The sequence below is a fragment of the Amphiura filiformis genome, chromosome 12, assembly GCF_039555335.1.
Source record: "Amphiura filiformis chromosome 12, Afil_fr2py, whole genome shotgun sequence".
NCBI lineage: Eukaryota > Metazoa > Echinodermata > Ophiuroidea > Amphilepidida > Amphiuridae > Amphiura > Amphiura filiformis.
Window position 1 is genome coordinate 34,374,308 of NC_092639.1, and position 22,963 is coordinate 34,397,270.

The 22,963-nt window shown below is 36.0% G+C and overlaps 1 protein-coding gene across 1 annotated transcript in view; it reads left to right on the forward strand.

Moving 5' to 3' along the window:
- Positions 1 to 7,562: 7,562 nt before the first annotated feature.
- The window catches only part of LOC140166110 (TBC1 domain family member 15-like), a 38,762-nt gene continuing 23,361 nt past the window's right edge, over positions 7,563 to 22,963 (forward strand). The window contains exons 1-5 of the mRNA XM_072189497.1: positions 7,563 to 7,662; positions 13,718 to 13,810; positions 14,800 to 14,953; positions 17,230 to 17,452; positions 22,422 to 22,533. Of these exons, the coding sequence (XP_072045598.1) occupies positions 7,639 to 7,662; positions 13,718 to 13,810; positions 14,800 to 14,953; positions 17,230 to 17,452; positions 22,422 to 22,533 (606 nt within the window). The 5' untranslated portion in view covers positions 7,563 to 7,638. The remainder of the gene's footprint in view (positions 7,663 to 13,717; positions 13,811 to 14,799; positions 14,954 to 17,229; positions 17,453 to 22,421; positions 22,534 to 22,963) is intronic.

The following is a 22,963-nucleotide window of genomic DNA, read 5'->3' on the forward strand; positions in this document are numbered from 1 at the left end:
CATTTCCATTGTTTAGTGCAAGTGTGCCAACTATTTTTTTCCTGGATTGTAGGTTAACCCTATTAGTAAACCCAGAGCAGTAAACCTTTGTGCGCTCATGGTGCGCTCCATACAGCCTTATAACAGCTTTTAACATTGTTGTGCTCCAATCAGTAGATGTGCTCTCAGTCTTAGCTTTTGAGCTCCAATTGACCCCAAGTCTGTACCCCCCCTGCTTGACAGGGAGAGCTAGGGAGCCTGACAACATTAATTGTTTGTCTATTTTTCAGTACAAAATGTTGTGTCTATAACCCTAAGTAATAGAACCAAATCTCACTAAAGCTCACTATTAAAACCACTGTGCGTGCATACATTCCACGTGACTTGATGATGCAATCAGCCCAAGTCATTATATACCCAAGGAATCACTGCTTGTGGTAGCGTAACCTCCGTGGCTACAGGTCGGTAATCTTCTGCGTGGCACGCGAGGGGTCCGAGGTTCGAATCCCGGGGCTACCAAGTGACTTCTTTCTTCACCTTCTCTCCTTTTTCGTTTCTTCTTTCCCTTCCGATAGCACAAAACACACGGGTAGAATTGGGGTTAAGAAATAGTATATTAAACTGATCAAACTAAGATAAAACAACATGTAAAAACATCGAGACACTCAAGTTTGGTTAACTGGCACGCGCAGTTGCGCACATCACATCATATGCTAGAAACTATTATAAAATCTTGTTTACCAAGACAATTGCATAAAGGCTGCAGTCAATACCGACTAATGAATCTGAATCATAAAAAACGAGCTTGTTGCACATGCGCATTGAGACACCTGTATTCTTTGAAAACATACAGGTGTCTATAAAAAAGGCAAGAAGAAACCTTAATTGTCATACCTACTTGAATTGATAGTAACAAGAAGACGTGCATATATCAATCTGCCTAGTAGCTCTATCTATTGTCAGCCTTAAAAGTATATTACGGCCAACAAAATGGCCAAGATGAATGACAACTGCACACATATCGAAGACGATATAGACATCCCAATTTACCTTACTTTCACTATCTTTCTCTTGACTTTTGGATTCGTCGGTAACCTTTTTATCATCGCATCCGTTTTCTGCAACAAAAGACTTCAGAGTCGTGGTTATGTATTTACCTGTAATCTCGCCGCTTCAGATCTGGCCGTCCTGGTACTATCTGATTTCTTCATCATCCTTGGTATAGCAACTACAGGTGAAATCTTTACCAGTCATCCACAATTCTGTCTGATTTCATCTTACTTCTGTCTCGCTCTTTGCGTGACTTCCATCTGGAACATGGGCGTCGGTAGTTTTCATTCCTACGTCCGCATATGCCATCGGCTGAAGTACCACCGTATCTTCAAACCAAAAGTGGTCGCCTGTGCAGCAATTTCTACTTGGATCATCGGGTTAAGTCTGCTACTGCCTACCTTAATCGGTTGGGGTGGACATGGCTACAATAAAGTCTTGCGGTATTGTGTGTTTGATTACGAACAATCTGCAACTTACACGTTGTTCCTCGTTGTAGTCGGAGTGATTCTTCCCGTAGCCATTGCTACATATTCCTTCGTTCGAATCGGAAGTTCTGTGATGACTTCGCGCAGAAAACTTCGCCGTATCAACTCAAAGAAAATTGTTATGCAGTTGAGTAATCCCCGTCTTTTTAAAGCCCCGCCTCGCTTAAACAAAACAGACGCCCGTCTTTTTAGATCATTTTTCTTCGTCGTCTTGTACTTGGTAAGCGCTTGGTTGTTCCTACTAATCATCTGGTTCTACGATGGGTCAAAAAACTGGGCACCTCGACAAGTAACTTATGCAATGACGTTAGCCCATTCCCATTGTAGTGTCAACGGCATCTTGTATGCCGCGACAAATAAAGACTTTCGTGACACTTGTGCTAGAGTACTCAGAAGTGACCACAGGAGCAGTACAAGGTCAACAATCCAAATAAATATAGGCATATAGATGCATAGGAATTAAGGTTTCTATCATACCCTTTTCTGACAAGTAAGAAGAACTATGAACATTATGCGAACTGCGGGAAGATTGTACTTTTTTGCACAACATTTTTACACAACTATCCGACCGTTCAGCTTAAAGCAATAATGTGTGATTTGCATAAAGAATAGATTCCTATTTTAGTGGTTTTTTTCACTGATCACATTATCCCCTTTTAATCTCGAGCCAAACAAATATAACAAAGAAAATTGCGATTTCATTCCAGCGCCTGTGAAGAAAATCACACATTATGGCTTTAATGCAAATGACATTAATTTTTATAAAGCAAATGCTGTGTGTACTATACATGCTCTATTATAAAGGTAATCCCAGTCATCATGGTCATGGTCATGATGGTTAGATGGTATACATCAAATAAATCTTACAGGTTGTAACAAAAAAATTTCAAAATGAGTTAAATCCCGATATAGGCCTATTAACACACAAAGCATAGACTTTTTTTTCCAAAACGATGGTAGCAAACTATGTTAAGTCCACGAACACTGTCCTCATAAATTGTGATTATGGGATAAAACAAGTGGATATTTCAGGTCATCACTTATTGTCAGTGAAATGATGTTTATTCTGAGAAATGTAATATAATCACTGTAATCACTAAGTTTTGAATTTGAACTACTTTGAACGTCGACTTTTGGTAAAAAATGGGCGGTGTTTTGTGGTAAGATTATGTTTTATAGTAGAGAAAATCGCATTTTGTATATTTTTAGTCAATTTTAAGACTAGTTTGAGATAAAATGTGGTTAGTTCTGTGTTACAGATAGTCCATGTCAGAAATTGCGTTTTCTGTCAAAACGTGTTAAGTCCATGCTCTTTAAAAAAAAATTAATTCATTTAGTCTCCAGATTTTAACTTAATATGATTTTAAGGTCTTATGTTATGTCCCCTTTTAATACTTCACAATACTTTTATAGAAATCGAACAATTTTTCATTACCATAAAGAAAATTCCTAATTTTATTCAAAGCGAATCTTGTGGACTTATAACACGGTTTGAAAGAGCTTATAAACAACAACTAGATTTTGCCATCTTGTACAGGGTGTACCTGAAGAACTGTATCGTGGGAACTCAAACTCAATTATTTGGATATTTAAATGCCATAACTAAACATAACTAAATAACTGGTGTGGTTGAAGAATAAATCAGCTAGCACAAACTTTTTGAATTTTGACAATTGATTACACCGTTCTTGAAATATAACAATTTTACTAAACTGCCTCATTTTCAAACCTTTCCACGGATGTATTCAGAGTGATAATCACTGCGCATCATCAGCGAGTGAGGTATCTATTGTCATTGATAGATACATGACTCCGTGGAACGGATTGAAAAATAAGGTAGTTTCGTAAAATTCTTTTGTTTCAAAGACGGGCGGTCAATTAAAGTATGTGATAGCTGCTATGTTCCTCAATCACATCATTTATTTAGTTATGTTTGGTTTATGCGTTAAAATACCCAAAAAATTAAGTTTCCGACGATACAGTTCTTTCAGGTACACCCTGTATACTATTTTTAGCTCAAAATGATATCTAGTTATTTATTATTATTTATTGCTGACTATTATTGTTTATTGATTGTGTGAAGTGATACCATATGATTTTTATAAAATGATTATTGTAAATTTCAGCATTTATTATTGATGTTAATTCAAGCATTATTATTATTGGTATATTACTACCATTAACTAACCATTATTATCATTAATTTATTATTAATATTATAAATAGTAATGGCAGTGGTGGTTGTTATTGTGTGTTAATTGTAATATTACTATATGTACAACCATTGTATCATTTTGTTCATAAATATTTTTGTAATGTGAATATCCGGGGTGAAGATGTGTGATTATTTTGAAAATAAAAAAATCTGAATCTGAAAGTTGCGTTCTCTCCTCTTAATGCGTAGATTATGTTTGACATAAAATTACATTAAAAAAACCCTCGATTTCGATCAGCCCGTAATCGGCGGGCCTTATAACATCGCGGATATATTTGAATTTGAGAATTGTCTTGTGACATATCGCCAGAAGCATCACGAATTATATAGGGACACACCATTGGATATTATCGTTGATGGGGGCCAGGGCCGTTCCGACCATTAGGCCAGGTAAGGCGGTCGCCTAGGGCGGCAAACATAGAGGGGCGCCAAAAAAGGGCGAAAAAAGAAAAAAAAAACGGGAATGGAGAAAAAAAAGGGAAGAAAAAATGAGAGCGGATAAAAAGAAAAAATGGAAGGAATAATAAAAAGGGGGCGAAAAGAGAAACAGAGAACAGGTCGAAAAAAAAACAGTGGCGTAGCGATGGGGGCGGTGGGGGCACGTGCGCCACCCTTAGGGCATGCGTCGCCCTTTGGGGGCGCCGAATTGACCAATTCATGATCGATTCTAAGTGATGAAAGTCAAAATTTTCGCACAAAATCACCTGAAATATCAATTTAAGACCGATATTCAATTTCATTATAACCAAAATACATTACTGGTAAGCCCTATGTGCACATTTTTGCTCACTCCGCGCGCAATTGTTTCAAGAATTGGGGGCGGGCGTCATTATGTATCCTTAGCCCTGGGCGCTACAAACCCTAGCTCCGCCATGAGTTTTCAAGGGGGTAACCCCACTTAACACTTATTTTTGGTATGCTTTGGTGGGCGGCAGGGAGTGGCTTTGCCTAGGGCGGCAAAATCCCTAGGAACGGCCCTGGTGGGGGCTATGGTTAGTTATCTTAGTTTTCAAAATACCCTCGTATAGATCCCATTTCTTTTAAACATGTATATGATTACCACCTCACCCTGGTTACCCTCATAGATACCATTTCCTCTCAAACTACCTTCGTAGATCCCGTTCTTCTCCTCATTACCCTCCTTGATCTAATTTCTTCTCAGAATACAACTGTAGATCCCATTTGTTCTCATCAAATTATCCTCATATGAATTCAATTTCTACTTCTCATCAGATCCTCTGAGATCCCAGGCTATTTCTTCTCAACTTTTGATATTATCCGATCCAATCAGACCAAAGTCAGCAATAATTAAACTTAATATAAGGAGCAAAACCTAGAAAAACATAAGTACAATGTTGCAATCAAAGAGCTTTTAATAGAAGGTCAATTCCAAGCAACCTCGCCCAAATTGTCAAAATTTAAAAATCATGTCAAGTATGTGATTTTGGTCTCATATTGTAGCTTAAAAGCTATATTTTCTGAAAACATACTTTTTTCTGAGGAAATGGTGTTCTTTGTTAGAAAAACATCCTAATTTGCATAAATTTGCACATTCTTGACTGGTAAAAGCAGCAAAACATAAAACACAGCAGCTGCTCTGTTCTGTAAAATTTTGGAAACAAATTATACATGTGAATATTAAGTATATAAGTTTTTTTAAATATAAACACCAGACATTTTCATTTTTTATAACGCGCATCTTCGTCAGCATCGTTTGAGTATTAATTCTACGATTGAAAGCATCATTCCGCAACGCAAAAGTATCATTTATTAGCACTGCTAAAAGTCGAATTTGCGGTGGTAACGACTAATTAAAGTTGCAGCATTCCGCAACGTTGCGGAATGATGCATAATTCATAATGTACCAGTTTGAAAAAATTAACATAATTTTGTGTTAAAACATTCTAAAATACATTGCACATAACTATCTTTACATTATCTGATGTTCACCACTGCTTGAACCATTGTAAGTGACATTTCCCCTGCAAAACCCCTTGCATCATTCCGCAACGCGATAAGGATTCAGGGATTGCAAGGATTTTTTTAATTTACGATAAAATAAAAACTGTGTTGATTTTTTTCTTGATAGATGATGATAGTTGTTATGTTACATCCTGTAGTTAACATCCAGTGCCAAATTTCACTTCCAAGAATTTTAGACTTGGCAACCTATGTTGATTAAATTCAGACTTCCACTCTCCCCATGGTTCATTTAGAATTGGGTAATCATGAAAGTATTATACTCTGTCCTTCGGAGGGGACGTTAAGCAGTCGGTCCCTTGTGCAGAGAGTCATACCTGTACATGTATCTGGCAGCCAGTTTCGAAAAGAGTATAGGGTGTTAACCCCTGACTGTTCCCAACCGTCCCGGTATTCAAATGGACTCCAATGGAAATAAGCTTAGAGGCTTTCTTGGGTTATTCACGGTTGTTCAAAAACCCGAACAGATCAAATAAAAAAACATACCTCCGTAGATCCCGTTTTTTCCTCTCAAATTACCCTCGTAGATCCCATTTCGACTTCTTCTCATTTACCCTCGTAGATTCCATTTCTTGAGAGTGAGAGGAGGGATGGGAATCCATACGATATGCAATACCATACGATTATTATCAATAAGCCTGGCAAAATTGTCTATTTGGGCCCGCCGCCCCATACAGGCTTGCCCCCCCCCCCTGGAAAAAAAAAATCCCAACTACGCCACTGGTTTAAGATATTGTCGGGTGGGGGGTTAGGGCCCCGTATAGGGGCGCCAATTTTGTTTCTTGCCCCGGGCGCTACCAACCCTAGTTACGCCACTGTTAAGGGGTCGGTCACCCACCTTTACACAGTATTTTTGTAGGACCCGAGAGCACATCAGACATATTGAATTGCATTTTGAATACGAAGAATGTCTTTCTGATGATTTTTTGAAATTCGCGATATAATACAAATTATTAAAAATTTATATTTTTCGTAACAGTCTTATCCTCGAAGTAAAATATATAAATCTAATGATAAAGCCGACGATCATTTAAAAATGTTGACTTTTTGTATTTTTAAAATGATATAGGCCTACATTTTTTCCAAAAAAGACATATAAAATTTAGGTCTTTTTGGGAAAAAACGTGTATCTTCCATATGAAAGGTAAAATTTTTTCAAATGGTCGTCGGCTTTAGCCGTATCACAGGGCCTTTTTTTACACACTATATTCTGCATGCTATAGGCCTATTAGCTCTATATCCTGAGAGCCAAAAACCCCACTTTCCATTTTTTTCTCTTTCTCTTCTCTTCTCTCCGCCTGAGTAGATTTACATATTTTATTTCGAAGACTAATAAAAAAGACTAATAAATATGGAAAATAAAAAGAATATAAATTTTTAATAATGTGTCATAAAATGTGTTTTATATCGCTAATTTCAAAAAATCTAAATTAGGCTAGTTGATATCAGAAGGAAATTTTTCGTATTCAAAATGCAATTCGATGTCTGATGCATGTGCTCCAAAAATATGTGAAAACGTTGCTATCCGAGCCCTTAAAGCTAAAATAGGAGGAAAAAGAGGATACAACGAGGATTCTGTGAGTTTGTTTGGGGACACCCTGTTTATTGATTGATTGATTGATTGATTGATTGATTCAATTTGATTGATTGATTGATTGATTGATTGATTGATTGATTGATTGATTGATCATTCATTCATTCATTCACTTGAGATTTATCACTTTCGCGTGACTCGGCCTCATACAGCAGTGTTATTGTTTACATTTGCATCATCCAACAAATCGTGCTAAAAATAGAACATTACGCACTGCTGTACACTGAAACCACAGCTTCACAGCGTAACACAATTAAAGGCTATCATACGACATAGTGAAATAATATACTGAGCTTTTGTCTGTTATCGTCAGGTGACGACTTATTTTCAAGATGGCAGAAGCAGGAGTGAATCCAGTAAGTGTTTCGTCTGCTGAACAAGTTTGATTTTTCATTATTTTCTGGGATTTATAAAGCTATAAATGATGTAGAATGTGCAAAACATTAACATAAACGTAGAATTTTTGCAATGTAAAGTGCGGGGTCATTATTTGGCAAGATCTTGTCTTAAGCTTACTCAAGTTCTAGTTCTCATTCTCAACATACATGGAACATTCTACAGGATTTTATGGGTAGACAATCTATGTACAGTTGTATCGCGCCCATCTTGTCCTCTTGAACCTAGAGGGTTGAGTGCAGATATCAGAACCGGTGATGATCCCCCTTCTCTTTTCGAATAGCTCTGACACTTTAACGTGCACAGGGATGAATCCTCCTGAACACGGGACCAACGGCTTTACGTGACTTCCGAATCACGGACAAAGCGCATACACTACCTATATCTGCACGTGCTTAGCAGTGTATGGGGGCGAGAAGAAATTCTTCAATTAAATTCTGAAATTAATTACTGAACTGAATTGAAGGATTCCCGACCATTTAGGAACTTTTTGGGAGGGAAGAGAATTTACACCTACAATGTAAGGCAAGCCCAAGGCTCGAACCCTCGTCGATCGTATCTCCCGGCCGGCAGCGCAACGCCTTAACCACTCGGCCATCTCGCCCTCATTAATGCATACATGACATGCATATAAGGTATGACGGGGTGAATTCAAATTTGCCATCAAACCACATCATTTTATACATCAAATTAAAGCCCTTGAGTAAAGAAAGCCAAAAATGAAAACCGTTTTGTCATAGCACTTTCCGTAGCAAAGTTACATCTTGTCAAAGATTGACTTTCATCAAAAAGATTCAGCTAACAAAACAGCATTTTGCAGTGTTTCTAGTCTCGTGATTTTCTATGTGGAACTGCTATCAAAAACCCTTTAAAATTACATGTGCGATTGTGTCATCACCAAAAAAAATCATATATTTGGGTCAAGAGAAGTATAGACAACATATTTATGTAGGCTTCCTGACATTGAGCTAGCTGTTCTTTTATTTAAATTTCTATTTCTAAAAATTCTATATAAATATTATATGGATTTCTTTTAGAATACCCTACCACTGTAGATTTTCAATGGGGGTCTTTTATGAACGACCATACACATACACTGTGAATGTAAAAAATGGTAGGGTATTCTAAAAGATAGCCAAATATATATATTGTGTTTGGGCCCCAGTTTGGGCCATTTACGCTGCACTAGCAAATGTGTTAACTGAGGTTTGCCTCTCATGTCTACATGCATGACATCATGCTGATATGATATATAAATACTCACACACACACATAGTCACCCTGAGTAAGGTGGTCACTTATCGCTCACTGTTCAAAATGTGACATCTACACCAATTACAGTCCCCGAAACGGTCCACTTTTTAGCCAACCTCAATTCCGAAACATTTAGTGATAGTTAAAAATGCGATCCCCAACCCTTTGGTTACCTTTGGACGAATTTGTAGAAATCTCCGCGGAGTCTCCGCGTTTGAAATTCCCCGGGAAAACATCGAAAATGTTGATTTCTCAGTCATGATTTTCTATGTGGACAAGATCCACTACAGTTTGCACTGTACCATGTACCACCATGAAATCTGATGATATATGTCATGTGTCATATCAAAAGGAGACACTTTTGGGCAGGTTATCAATTTTGAGGTTTTTACTAGGGCCGGGGTCGACACCATTTTTTGATGTCGACATATTTCGTATATTGACATCGATAGTGTGTCGACATACATTTGGATTCCGAAAAAATACCAGGACTTTTGGTTTTTCATGATTTTAGGAATATTTTTAAAATTTTAACCTAAAAATATCTAGAAACACCGCCGGCAATTTCAGCAAATTTCCAAGATGACCGTCTTCATGTCAAGCATGTAGTGATAAAGTGTACAATTTACACCCGGTGGGGTCACTCAACTTGCAATACTGACCGCACGATCGTTACCAAAATCAAGGAAAAAGGGGTCATTTTTAGGACATGTCCGCGGACAAAATTGTCCGTGAAATTGGCAAAATAGGGGTGTTTTATTGCACAAATGTCTGCGAAATTGAAAAAGGGGTTCTTATTTATTATTTTCTCCTGATCCCGTGGCCAGATAAAAAAATCACAGGAATAAATTTGGTTTCCTACTTTGTACTCATCCTGTGATCAATATTGTTCTCGGTTCTGATTTATATGCAAGGCGTACTACATGTACTTGAATTATGTGATGCTCTTGTTAATTTATACTGAAAAAAAACATTCATAGGCCTAAAAATCCCTTCCTTGAAATGTTGAAATAGGGTCAAAATTGCAAATGTGTCCTCGGAATCTAAAAAATAGGGGTGTTTCAGAGTACCATTTTGACCTTGTTTTGTCCTTGAAATCGACTGCGAAAGGGGGTAATTTGTACTTGTGGTAACGGTCCTATGCGTCCCCCCTGCCAGGGAGTGACCCCACCGGGAATTTACACCAGAAAAGAAGGCAAAATACTGCCAAAAGTATGACCCCTGAAGGCAGATAACATGAAAAATTAGCGAAATAGTAGGTAAAAGATAAGATTTGGCATTGCATTTTGTTGAAAATACATTAGAAATGGCCAATATTTTGAGTGAAAATGAGCTTGCCTGACGAAGTTTTACTGAGCCATTGCCTTAGCACTATGTTGCCATGGACGAAGTTCTGTCGATATGTTGACATAATTCACTTTGTCGACAGGATTCCGACAGAAGACCTGTCGACACCAGGGGTAGCGCTTGATTTTCAAACAAAGGGTCAAAAATTTGAAATTTTGTGAAACTATGGATACAAAACAATAGAAATAAAGGGTTCAAGTGACCCTTTAGCAACCTCTAAATGGTAATTTTGTGTGCCAAAAGCTGTAAGAATGCGCCTATGACCCCATGGCGCAAGTTAAGCGCTACCCCTGGTTCGGCACCGGCCTTAGTTTTTACATATCTTAAATACGGAGATATTTTGCTCCACAACACCGTTTTCCCCAATGAAATTGGACATTCATAAGCAAAGATATTGAGTTCGTAAGTTATGGTATTATATAATTGGTAATGGAGATATCGGCCTTTAAAAATATTATTGATAATGTTGAGAGTAGGAATTACCTTGAAAAATGTCTGAAAAAATGAACAAGATGCCAGTTATATTCCGGTCTGAAACTATCAGACAATATTTTTAACATTAATAACATCACAAATTCGCAACAAACCCAAATTGTGAAAAAATCAACCCCAGGCAGATTTTTGGCTATTTCTCCATTTACGATCCTGCCCAAAAGTGTCTCCTTTTGACATGACACGTCACATATTGCAGGGCGCAGGCCAGATCCTATTATTCAAAGGATCTGTTTGAGAATAAGCATTCAAAAAATATACATCTTGATGATCTGATATCGTGCAGGTCATTGCTAAATGTTATATTATGTTTGCACAACTCAAAACTTGCCCAGTTTGTTGCATCTTTTTTAACCTCTGAGGTTTTATAATACTTTTTTGGTATGACCTGTGTTTAATGTACCCACAGTCTTAAATGTGAAATGCACTTAAGGTAGCACTGTCGGATATAGATTTTTTTCTAATTTAAATATGTAAAAGTCCATGTTCTCCTGATTACAAAACTGAAAGTTTTATTTTAATCGGACCTTCGGTTCTCGAGATATGGCCTGCCAAAATGGCGCGAAACCAACAAATTGGCAACAACTTTCTTTTTATTTTCTTTATTTTTGGCATGCAGTGTTTCCAGGTAATTTTCTAATTACCGTATTTAAATCAAATAAACGCATACAGGGGCGTTACATTTTCCCAAGGGGGGCGTTTATTCGAGGTCATTTTTAGCACGAAAATTCCCGTTAAAATCATTTGGTAAGCTTAAAAGTCACGCTAAAATGACGAACTATGAAATTTTGACACTGACTTTTGGTTCACTTCCGGGTTTCAGATGCAGATTTTCGCCATTTGCTGCTATTATCAACCATGTGAGCAACTTGGTAAGCTTACTACACAAGATAGCATGGAAATATCAGAATTTTTGAAACATCTTGGTTGAAAAAAGTGGTGGGGGGGAATTTATTTGAGGGGGGACTATTGGACGAAATATGGTATATATGCATGAATTATGCAAAGTAAAGTTTTCAGATGCAATTAGAAGAGGTATGGTTTTCTTTATTTTTGGCATGCAGTGTTGCCAGGTAATTTTCTAATTACCGTATTTCGTCAAATAAACGCCCCCGGGGGCGTTACATTTTCCCAAGGGGGGGGCGTTTATTCGAGGTCATTTTTAGCACTTCCGGGTTTCAGATGCAGATTTTCGCCATTTATTGCTGCTATTATCAACCATGTGAGCAACTTGGTGAGCTTACTACACCAGATAGCATGGAAATATCGGAATTTTTTAAACATCTTGGTTGAAAAAAGTGGTAGGAGGCATTTATTTGAGGGGGGACTATTGGACGAAATATGGTATATATGCATGAATTATGCAAAGTAAAGTTTCAGATGCAATTAGAGGTATGGTACTGAAACTTGGTACATGGGTAGTACACATGAAATGCAACAAACCTACGGTTGTGTTTGGCAAATTTCCATTTGCATAATTAATTAGGGCCCTAATCAACTTTTCTAATTAGTGGCCCTAATTAATTATGCAAATTGAAATTTGCCAAACGCAACCGTAATTTTGTAGCACCTTATGTGTACTACCCATGGCCATGTACCATGCCTCGGTACCATAGCTCTTTTAATTATATCTGAAAACTTTACTTAGCATAATTCATGCATATATAATTAGAAAATTACCTGGCAACTGGACTTGTCAAAAATATAGAAAATAAAAAGAAAGTTGTTGCCAATTTGTTGGTTTTGCGCCATTTTGACAGGCCATATCTCGAGAAGCGAATGTCCGATTGAAACAAAATTTTCAGTTTTGTAATCTACAAGGCAAGAGCTTTAACATATTTAAATTGAAAGAAAATCTAAATTTTTGCATTAGCCGATAGGGCCACCTTAAATCCTCTTGTTTAATATTTAAAGACCTTTTCCCAAGAATCCATTTGCACTCTGGGCATTGAAACTATTAATTTTAATCAAAATAAAAGGTAATATATTATTATTAAGATTTTGATTGATTGATTGATATTATTTTATTGCAAATTTGTGGCCCGTGGGCCAAATTACATACAATAAATTACAATATAAAAAATACACATATAAAAACAATCAGAATTAAATATTTAAGCAAAAATTGCACATGATAAGACACACAAAAAAATAACATATCAATAGTCGATTTTTCTGAATCTAGTAACAAGTATATCTCATTTAGTATAATATGTATTCCAAGTAAAACAGCATTGTCTGAAGAAAACCTTATAATTTTCTAAAACATTTGGTTTTCAAATTTGCCATCTTGGAAAATTTCGGAAAACTTGCCATGTAGCATTTAAAGAGTAGTCAAACACACTGCATATCGCATGAAAAGTTGGTGTAAATTGCAATGCTTGCTTCGACGTAAGCCCATTATCGACTATCGAAATCGACTATCGATATGTTGGTACACTGAATGGTAGTATCGATACACAAAAGATATGGCACACATGGTTCAAAAAATGAAATTTCCATGTTATTTTGTCCAAATAAGCTTACCGTATGATAATCGGAAAGTCAAAAATTACCTGCCAAAGTTGACCTGAACCCTGAAGTAGAACGAACCAGGAAGTATGTTTGCACCTGAAGTCGCCGATCGTAACTCATATCAGCATGATTTTAAGTTTATCTATCGACATTGTTCAGCATTTTAAAACTCATTACAAGTGTCGACATGTGTCGATTGTCGTATTTTTTTCCCAGACGAAGTGTTGAATTAGAAATCATGTGTCGATAACACCTCTACGTCAAATTTTGGATCTTGATGGTCTTCGTCTGAAGTTTGAGTTGAAGTAGTTGTCGGGGTTCAGATCATTTACATCAAAAATAAGAAAACTCCCCTCCCCCAGGTATGGAATCTTATAACGTAGTTTTCTTTTTTTTTCTATTAAACAGGTTTTATTTGAGCAAGGAGGTGTTTTTATTCACACCACACAGGGAGATGCAGAGGATGTACTGCTGGGAGGCAAGGTGCAATTGGTCAGAAAAGTAAGTCCCATCAAATCAATCATGCATTTTGTAATATGTACAAAAAAATGTAAATACATTCAGGGATTTTGGATGCGGATCACTGTTGTGAAGTGGATCACTGTTGTGAAGCTCAATTGAAATAGCAATTGAAACGAAGTGAAACTGAATAAGATGGGTAGCAATAGGGGAAGAGGTCCAAGATTAGAATGCAGGAGGAGAACCTGGAGAAAACCTGTGAGGATAGTTGTGGAACAGCAATCATGTACATGTACTGCAGGGAATCAACAGGCCGCAGTGGTTAGAGATTAGGCCTAAAAAAATTTTCTTAAATTTCAATATTTTTTTTACATTTTTTTGCAAAAATATAAGAAAAAAAAAAGTCTAGGGTCGGGCCTAATTTTAGGGTCGGTCGGGTTACGCCAATCAAACAAATTTTTTTAGGCCTTAGTGCATCGACCACTATACCAACATGTTGCTCAGACTTTGGAAAAGTCATGTAATTTTACGAATTAGCAAACATCATGGAATATCGATTCATATCATGGAATTTTTGGTCTTGGCAATTCCAAATCTAGTGAAGAGTATGGAAATTCCAGAGGTCATTTGAGGTCATCTAGGGGCCAAATTTTAACATTGCTCCGATTGGCCTCAAGGTTATGGACATAATGCTAAGGAGGAGGGGAACATGTTTAAAATCAAGTGAAGGTCATATGGGTCAATATGTACAATGTACAATTTTCATGGCAATTTTTGTGTAAATTTTGACCTTAAATTCACTTCCCCGCCCCATAACCCCCGGAAAAAATTCTGGTGTGGCCACTGACTCAGGCATGAGAATTTCCAGTCAAAACTCTGGAACCAGTCTTTTTTGATGGCAAAATTCCCGCAGTTTAATTTATTTTACGCGCTTTTCCAGACTTTTTCATAAATGCGTAGTCCCATGCCTGCTGACTACATGTAGCCTAATGTATATCTAAAAGACAATATTGCTTTTGTGTTTTGTCCAGTATGGCAGTGAATATATTGAATGGAACCCTCTGCATGTTAGTGACAGTGAGCCCAGGATAGAACAACCAGACAAAGACTGGACAGTGGTCAACACAGTTAGCTATAGAAAAGACAACGTAGGAGCTGCGGGTGAGTCAAACGGTAAACCGGATGGTAAGTATGTTGAGCTAACAGGTGACAACTAGCCCTGGCAATGAAATACATGAAAGTGCATGCACTGAATGCTAAAAATATTGATGTTTTCAGAAAATTGATTATCAATGTTGTTTGAGCTCCCAGGTAAAATTTCCATATGGCATGCCAAAAAGGTGATCCCCCTGAAATTTGTTGTCTTTTCCCCCTCAAACAACTTGATACGCCACTGAACATGTAAAATACTTGGACTCCATCCCCCCCCCCAAAAAAAAGGATTTTTCCAAAGACCACATTGTTATTTAATTTTGGTAAGTGGTATGTGCCCATAAGTTTGTCATCATCATGTTGGGTTCTAACAAAGTTGGTTTTTCTTACCATCTTATCCAATTTATAAACTCATACATATTATGTAGATGGTTGCATTTTTTAGGTTTCAAAAATATTATTGTTCATATTTCTTTGAACGAATACTTATAATTTAGATTAATAAATTATAACAAGGTTATTTTTTCCTCATGTAGGTGGTTGCATTTTTATGACTTTAAGAATTTTTAAGGTTTTAAGAATCTTATTGTAAATATTTCTTTATAAGAATACTTGGTTCGAAACTGATCAGTGGTGTCAATGGAAGCCCTCCCAACATCAGTTTTTCCAGCTGCAATTAAAGGCACTTGGAATTGTATCAAATTTCATCACTTAAGCCATTCAGCTCCCTTCTTTAATTAAGTTCTATAAATCACTTGGATATTTATATGATACCCATATGATCATGAACGAATAATACTTTTAGGCATCAGCATTTTACCAACCAAATTCCAGAAGGTTTCCCAAATTATTTTGTTATGCAGAGTGCTCTGCACAAGTACATGTACCACATGAGAAGCAATGAAGATTATATGGTTCTTAAGGGTGGTCTTAACTCTGGAATTATGGACACTTTTGGGCCTCATAACTTCTGAATTAGGCTAAAGTTTATAGGAATATACACATTTGGAATGGAAATTTTCACTAAAAATGGTTGAAAATGCTCAATTTTGCATAAAAATCATAAAAAAAGCCTGATTTTGGCCCAAATTTCAAATGGTTTTAAGAAAGTCAAAATTTAAAAAAGAAAAAAAAAACAGTCCTAGATACTTTTATGTATTTTTTGAAAATTAATAAAAAAAATTTTCTACTTGAGAAATTTTTTGTTATGGTGACCAAAAAAAATGTTGGCCAAAAAACAGTTTTGGGAGATTTTCTCTGAAACCGAGCATCTTTGAACAAATTTGACCTCACGGATGGATTTATCAAGTCATTTCCTTTGTAAATATGTTTACTTTTATATACTTTAGACAAACAATTTAGAAGTTATGAGACACTGAAGTTCCCATTATTCCAGGGTTAAAACCACCCTTAAAATGAAAACAAATTTTGCACATAAAACGTTAAAAACAGCAGGCCCAATAAAGTGGAATTCACTTGGGAAACATTTAAAGCCTTTTAAGACGATGAAGCATTTCAAAAACAAGCTGAAAGATAACGTTATTATTACATATCTAATATCCTTTAAGCCACTTCTCTCTGTAACATAATGTAGTTGACTTTATCAGGATAGTTTCTGACATATATTCTTTATAAAAAGTGTTTTTTTTTTAAATTTTAGTCAGTGTTGTGTGAGAGGGGTTGTATTGTATGTATTTTTTTTGGCATTGTTGTTTTATTGGCCAGGGGGTACTTGATGTCTGTTGTTGCTGTTGTCTTTTAAATGAATAAAGATGAATGAAGGAAGAAAGGAATGATGGCGTCAGTGAGGATCTTGATTTGTGGAAAATCAATCTAAGTGTTTCTTTCAAAAATCATATGTATGGTCCAGAATAATGAATTTTCATTACAGTTTAAGTATAAGTGACAGTTGACAATTGACATATATTCCAAGTATGGAAAGTGTTTGAAATTGTTCTGATTAACTGATGCTTACCAACAGGCTTGTTCTGGTTAATAATTTGAATATAGCAGAACTAGTAATGCAATAAGGGACCGTTCACAAACACTTGTTAGGGGGACCTGAATGCAAAAAGGACAGCCCCTTAAAAATTTGACCCTCCTAAGGGGGGCCCTGAAAAAAATGACCACAAATTTTCCTGGGAAAATTGAGTTTATATGTTTTTCTATGGGGTTAACCCACAATGATTTTTTTTGTATCAGGCCCCCCCCCCCTTACAAGTGTTTGTGAACGGTCCCTAAAACAAACTTTAATCTTCAAAAATCTTAATTACACAAGCATGCAATTTTTTTCAATGTTATCATTTCAGCCGAGAGTGTAGTAGTAGCCCATCAACCCACCAGACGGAGTCATTACTCCATGCACTGCAAGCTCAATGATGTTAAGACAATACGCAAGTCCAAACCCACGCTAGGATGGTCATATCTTGTTTTTAAACTGAAAGATAATGTGTCCATGCCACCACTGCATTTCCATGAAGGTGGCAGCGATAAACTGATGGCTGAAATCAAGAAATATGTCACCGTTGCTACGTAAGTATGAAGCCAATTAAGGTGAACAAAACGTGATTTCAGAAAGTAGTAAATAAAGTAAAAATGACCTGGTGAAAACAAACAAACAAATTCTATGAATGCTATAATACAAATTTCATGACAAATTATTGAAAATTTATATTTGTGAACCATCACATCAAAACCATCCACTTAGCGGCAGAAAGTTAAAATGGTGATTTAAACACAAGGATAAAACTGCTGTTTTTTAGCTTTAAAATGACACCTTACTTGTTGAAATCAGATACAGTAAAAAATGTTTTATTAAAGGCAAAACAAGTTCAAATTTCTTTTTATTTTCTTTATATTTTCTCATCTTCTTTCATTGTTAACGGCTAATGAAGGCAGCTGCGAAGTGGTCGGTTTGGATGTGATGGGTAACATTTTATATTTTTGATATTCAACAGCAGACCTGCCAACTGTCCCTCATTTTGAGGGACTGTCCCTCATTTGGGGTTTACCAAAGTGAAAATGAGGGACAGTCCTGTTTTCTGAAAATTTCAGTGATGGCAAATTTAAATGTAAGAACAACAGAAAATGATGAAATTATCTCTTTAAAATTTGCTATAACATTCTCTTTAGTCCATTGTGATAAATTCAGACCTGCAAAACCTTCTCTGAATTCTGAAAGCATTGCACACCGTAAGTCTTTGAATTTGTCGGTACCTGGTTTGTGTATATGTACAAGGTTTTGGTCTCAATGTCCCTCATTCTGACTGCGGTAGGTTGGCAGGTCTGCAACAGTCCTCAAAATAAACTTTATAAGTCTAATGATATGTACTTAGAATATATGTAGCTGGGAGGAAAAGTCATCCATCATTTGAAAATTGTGACCTTTTGTATTGAAAATACACATTAAAAAAAATGTTTATGTCTTTTTCTTCCTGTAAATATGCTTATTAAGACACTAAACAATAATGACCAATTAATGGAAACAAATCTTTTTCATTGATGTGAATGGACCAGGGTCAGAGGAGATATCTTACACTTCCCACAATGCATTTCTTCCATTTCAATTTTCTGTACTTGTACTGATTTGCTATCTAATGCAACATGGGTTGATGATGACAAAATGCACACTAATGAACAAAGTACATCCAGATCTGGTAAAAGATGTTTATTTCTTGACTATCGCCCCATGTTTAGCCAGTTTATTCACAAAATAAAATCAAAGGGAACCTGTACAAAGTAATGGGAGTGTCATTTGATGAGATAAGGTGATGTATCATGTTGCAAAGGATTCTGGGAAGGGTAAGATATCTTTTCATGGATGGGATAAACATATGCGTAATTGGGAATCCTATGATTTTCAAACATCATTGATTGGCTAATTGCCTAAAATACAGGTAATCAACACTCCTTAGATTGACGATATAAGCTTCTTGGAAAAACATAGACGTCAAAGATACTAGACACCTTTTAATATGCTTATTATTGAGAACTGAATAGTGTATAGTTGTAAATTTTCACAAGGTTATTATATTTTGTTGTTTTTCACAGTTAACTTCAGAACCGCGAAGCCTGCAAAAGTATATTTTACCCATAGTCTTTAAAGCCACAATGTACGATCTTATAATATGAAATTGGTTACTATTTTTCAAACCTGATTTTTTTGCATATTTGTAATGTTTACACATGTCCCAACTTGCACCTAAATGGAATCGCCAAATTTGTTGTCTTTGTAGGTCAACAGAGCAAAGTTCGACATATTATCATAATTTAAAAATTATGATAATATGTCCTCCCATAAAACTGCATGTTAAATGGCCAAAATAACCAGTGGGATTTCTTTCACTTTACTTTGTTATTTCAACCTAAAATGGACAGCAACCCTTCCCGTCAGTTATTACTAATATTATTTCAAAATTTTAATAAAGAATAACAAAACCAAAATTTGACAGATATCGTACATTATGGCGTTAATGTGTAACTGTTAGGCATATTCAAGATAATGTTATTATCGTCTATTGCGATATATTTTCATTATCGCGACAATGGCACCAATTACAATACTAGCCAGCAAGAGCACCATCAGATACAAACTAACAATATTTAACAATATTTTCACATTTTTGCAAAACAGAACAACTTGGTCAAATAAAATGTTTTTAAGCTTCCCTCATTATCGCCATTATCGATCATCGCGATTATTATACTGCTCCAAGAAAGTGTCCTTACACTTGGAAAAATAATCACAACTAAACCTAAACCTTATTGGGGTAAATTTGTTTTTTTAATAGATGCACTATCTAATCCGGCACATTTGACACCCATTGAATCCAATGTGACTTCAAGAAGCAAAGTTACAAGCATTTGATTAGACGAAGGTCCAGTTTTAAAAGTGACACATTAGTCTATTCAAAACTCCACGTACTAGACATTTGGCTTGAGAGTGGTGAATGGCTAATTTGTGTGTGCCTTTAACTTAAAACAAAGGGAACAAACGAAAACTGAAACAAAAGAGCTGACAGATAAAATGGAAGTTATGAAAAGTACAGAGAAGTAAAAACTGAAATGAATACTACTAGTTTCATTTAAGAAACTGTGTTGTCTCTTTTTGGCGCTTGGAATCTTTTTGTGCCCTGTATATGCAGTTTGTCACTTTTAAAACTGGACCTTCGTCTATGCAATTGCTTGTAACTTTACATCTTGACGTCACATTAGATTCAATGTGGTGTCATAATGTGCAGGATTAGATCTATTACAAAAACAAATTTACCCCGTTATGGTTCAGTTTTGAAATTGTGATTATTTTTCCAAATGTAAGGATACTTTCTTGGCGCAGTATATTGCTGGCAATATACGATATTGAAAAAATTTGTAATCACAAATTGCCGTTGTTATGGCAAAACCTTGTAACTACAATAGCTGCTGAAGATGTGGACATGTCATAAGTTGGTATGAAAAAAGTTATACTTAGCAAATTGAGAGCAAAATCACCAATTCTGATTCAAATGAACAGAACTTTTATTCTATACATTTGATTGATATGACGTATATATTTGAGAAGCTGGCTCTATAAGAATACAGAATATGTTAACATCAAATGTTATTATACAAGGTGTGTATGAATTATACAGGGTGTAGCATAAAAAAATCACATTTTTTCCTAGTTTAAACATACCCATGTTATTTTTTGCTCTGAAAGTATTTTAAAAACAAATATTGCAGGCATGATGTAGGGCTTTCAGTAAAAAACCCAGTCTTCCAATCATCCCTTTAAATGTACAGTGTAGCAAAAATCATGTATATTAAATAATGCAAAATAGGGGTTTAATTAATTGGCACCTAATTAATAATTTAATTAGATCTTTGATTACAAATAATATTTCATTAGTTTAATGTGTTATTGATTGTAATACGGCCCTGTGAATTTTGAGACACCAAAGAGTTAGACTTTTCCAGATATGACACTTAAAAGAAGGCACTGTTTTGACCGTTTGTGTGTAAAATCTACAGGTGGCTACTTTGTGTGTAAAATCGATGGATGATTAGCACTAATTAGCACTTGAGTTAAACAATTAATTAATGAATAAATGATATTTCATGTGTTCTTGATTGCAACATATATAAATGCTGAGACCCCAAGAGTTACACTTTTCCAGATATGACTCTGTAAAAAAGGCATCATTTTTACCAATTTGTGTGTAAACTCTACGGCTGCTCCCCCATCGAGTCCACCCTTGACTACTTGGACATTTACAGATCTAACTTTTTTATTTTAAATGAACTGGGGTTTTTTATTTTTAAAAGAAGACAGTATTAGCAATAAAATGATACCTTAACTTCAGGCAATAGGTTTAGTACTACCAACTAAGATTGATGTCTGAATACAAAAAATCAAAATATTTGTAACTATTCCACCTTATTAGATGTACCAATTTACAACATATGACCATGTGTTAAATATGTACCAAACAATGTATTGTACATAGTTAACACATAGCAGCTATTGGAGTTTTGTCAGATCAGCGACGAAATAGAAGAAACTGCAAAACTGCTCCAAACAGCAAAGGTATATTTTAAAACTGGTCAACAACACTCACTTTTTGAACCGAATATTTCAGAGAAACCATTCTCCGTCATAAGCGGTGTAATGCTGTTGGTAGACCGACTGATGATTCTCCAGTGTTTCTAGATGTCCTTTTTGTCCTTTGTGATGGTGTTTCTAGAAGAGAATCATATATTCTAGAAAGTTTTCGGCCCCTGTCCCTATTTAGGGTGGGGCTGGTCTCTTGTTTGATTTTAATGGCTTAATTCCCTCACTTTCCTTGGCAAAAACTTGTCTTCTCTGCGGAGGACTTTAACATTTCTAATGTCCGGTTTATGTCCGGTGTCCTTGCTGTGCTCTGCTAATGCCGATTGATTTGAGGTTGTCTTGGCAGTGTGTTCTTTCAGGCGCTCGCCAAAGGTTCGCTTGGTTTCACGCACATACACTTTCTCGCAGCCTTCACAGGGTACGCGGTACACAACTTGTCTTCCTCGCGAGGTTTGCCTTTCGGGGCTCCAACAGATTAAATTGCAAAAAAGTTAATACCGCAAAAATATTGCGCTTTACAGTGTAATGGCTAATTAATTTGTTATTATCTTGATGTCTGAGTGGGAATCGTCTGATTTTTAAACATACTTGATTGGCCAATTAGGCCGGGAAAAAAAAATTGTTTGATTGGCATAACCCGACCGACCCTAAAAATAGGCCCGACCCTAGACTTTTTTTATTATTTTTTTACAAAAAATGAATAAATAACTCAAAAAAAGGTTAAAATTTTTCTTAAAAAAAGAAAAAAATTTGTGGTTTTCAGATTAAAATGCGTGTAAAATATTTTTTTCGTGGTTTTCAGATTAAAATGTCTGTAAAATAATTTTTTTTCATGTTACGCCAATCAAACAATTTTTTTTAGGCCTTAGTTAATTACTTAACCTAATTGATTCATTATCCTTTTATTTATAGAACTCCAACAGACAAGAGACTAATGGTTGTAACACCAAATAATTGTGATGCATTGACGCAGTCCTTTAGTGAGCTACAAATACTGAAAGAAACTTCCCAAACATATGCTCATGTAAGTAATAATCCCACTCCCTGTCTGAAGTACTCAATATTACCTAGTTTGTGTCAGTCAAGTACAAGGGAGAACATACTCCACCATGATTGGCTGATTATAGGCTATTCTAGTTGAAATCTGTACACCTCTGTAGAAGACATGACCGTAATCTTCCACACGGAGTGTGAATTTCAAGTGGAGTAACCTAAATTGGTGACTCTGTTTGAAATCTACACCCCTCACCCTCTATAGGGTGGGGGATAAAGGTTGTGTATTCCATGGAGGTGTATGGAATTTCAACTACAATAGCTGGTTAATCTGGTATTATGATGGTTGGCAAATAAAATTGGTATTCCTGGTTAAAAAAACCTTTCAATTCTACTGTAATATACCTGCCGACTAGTCCATTTTTGCCGTATTTAATCTGTTTTCTAGATTTCCAGGTGTT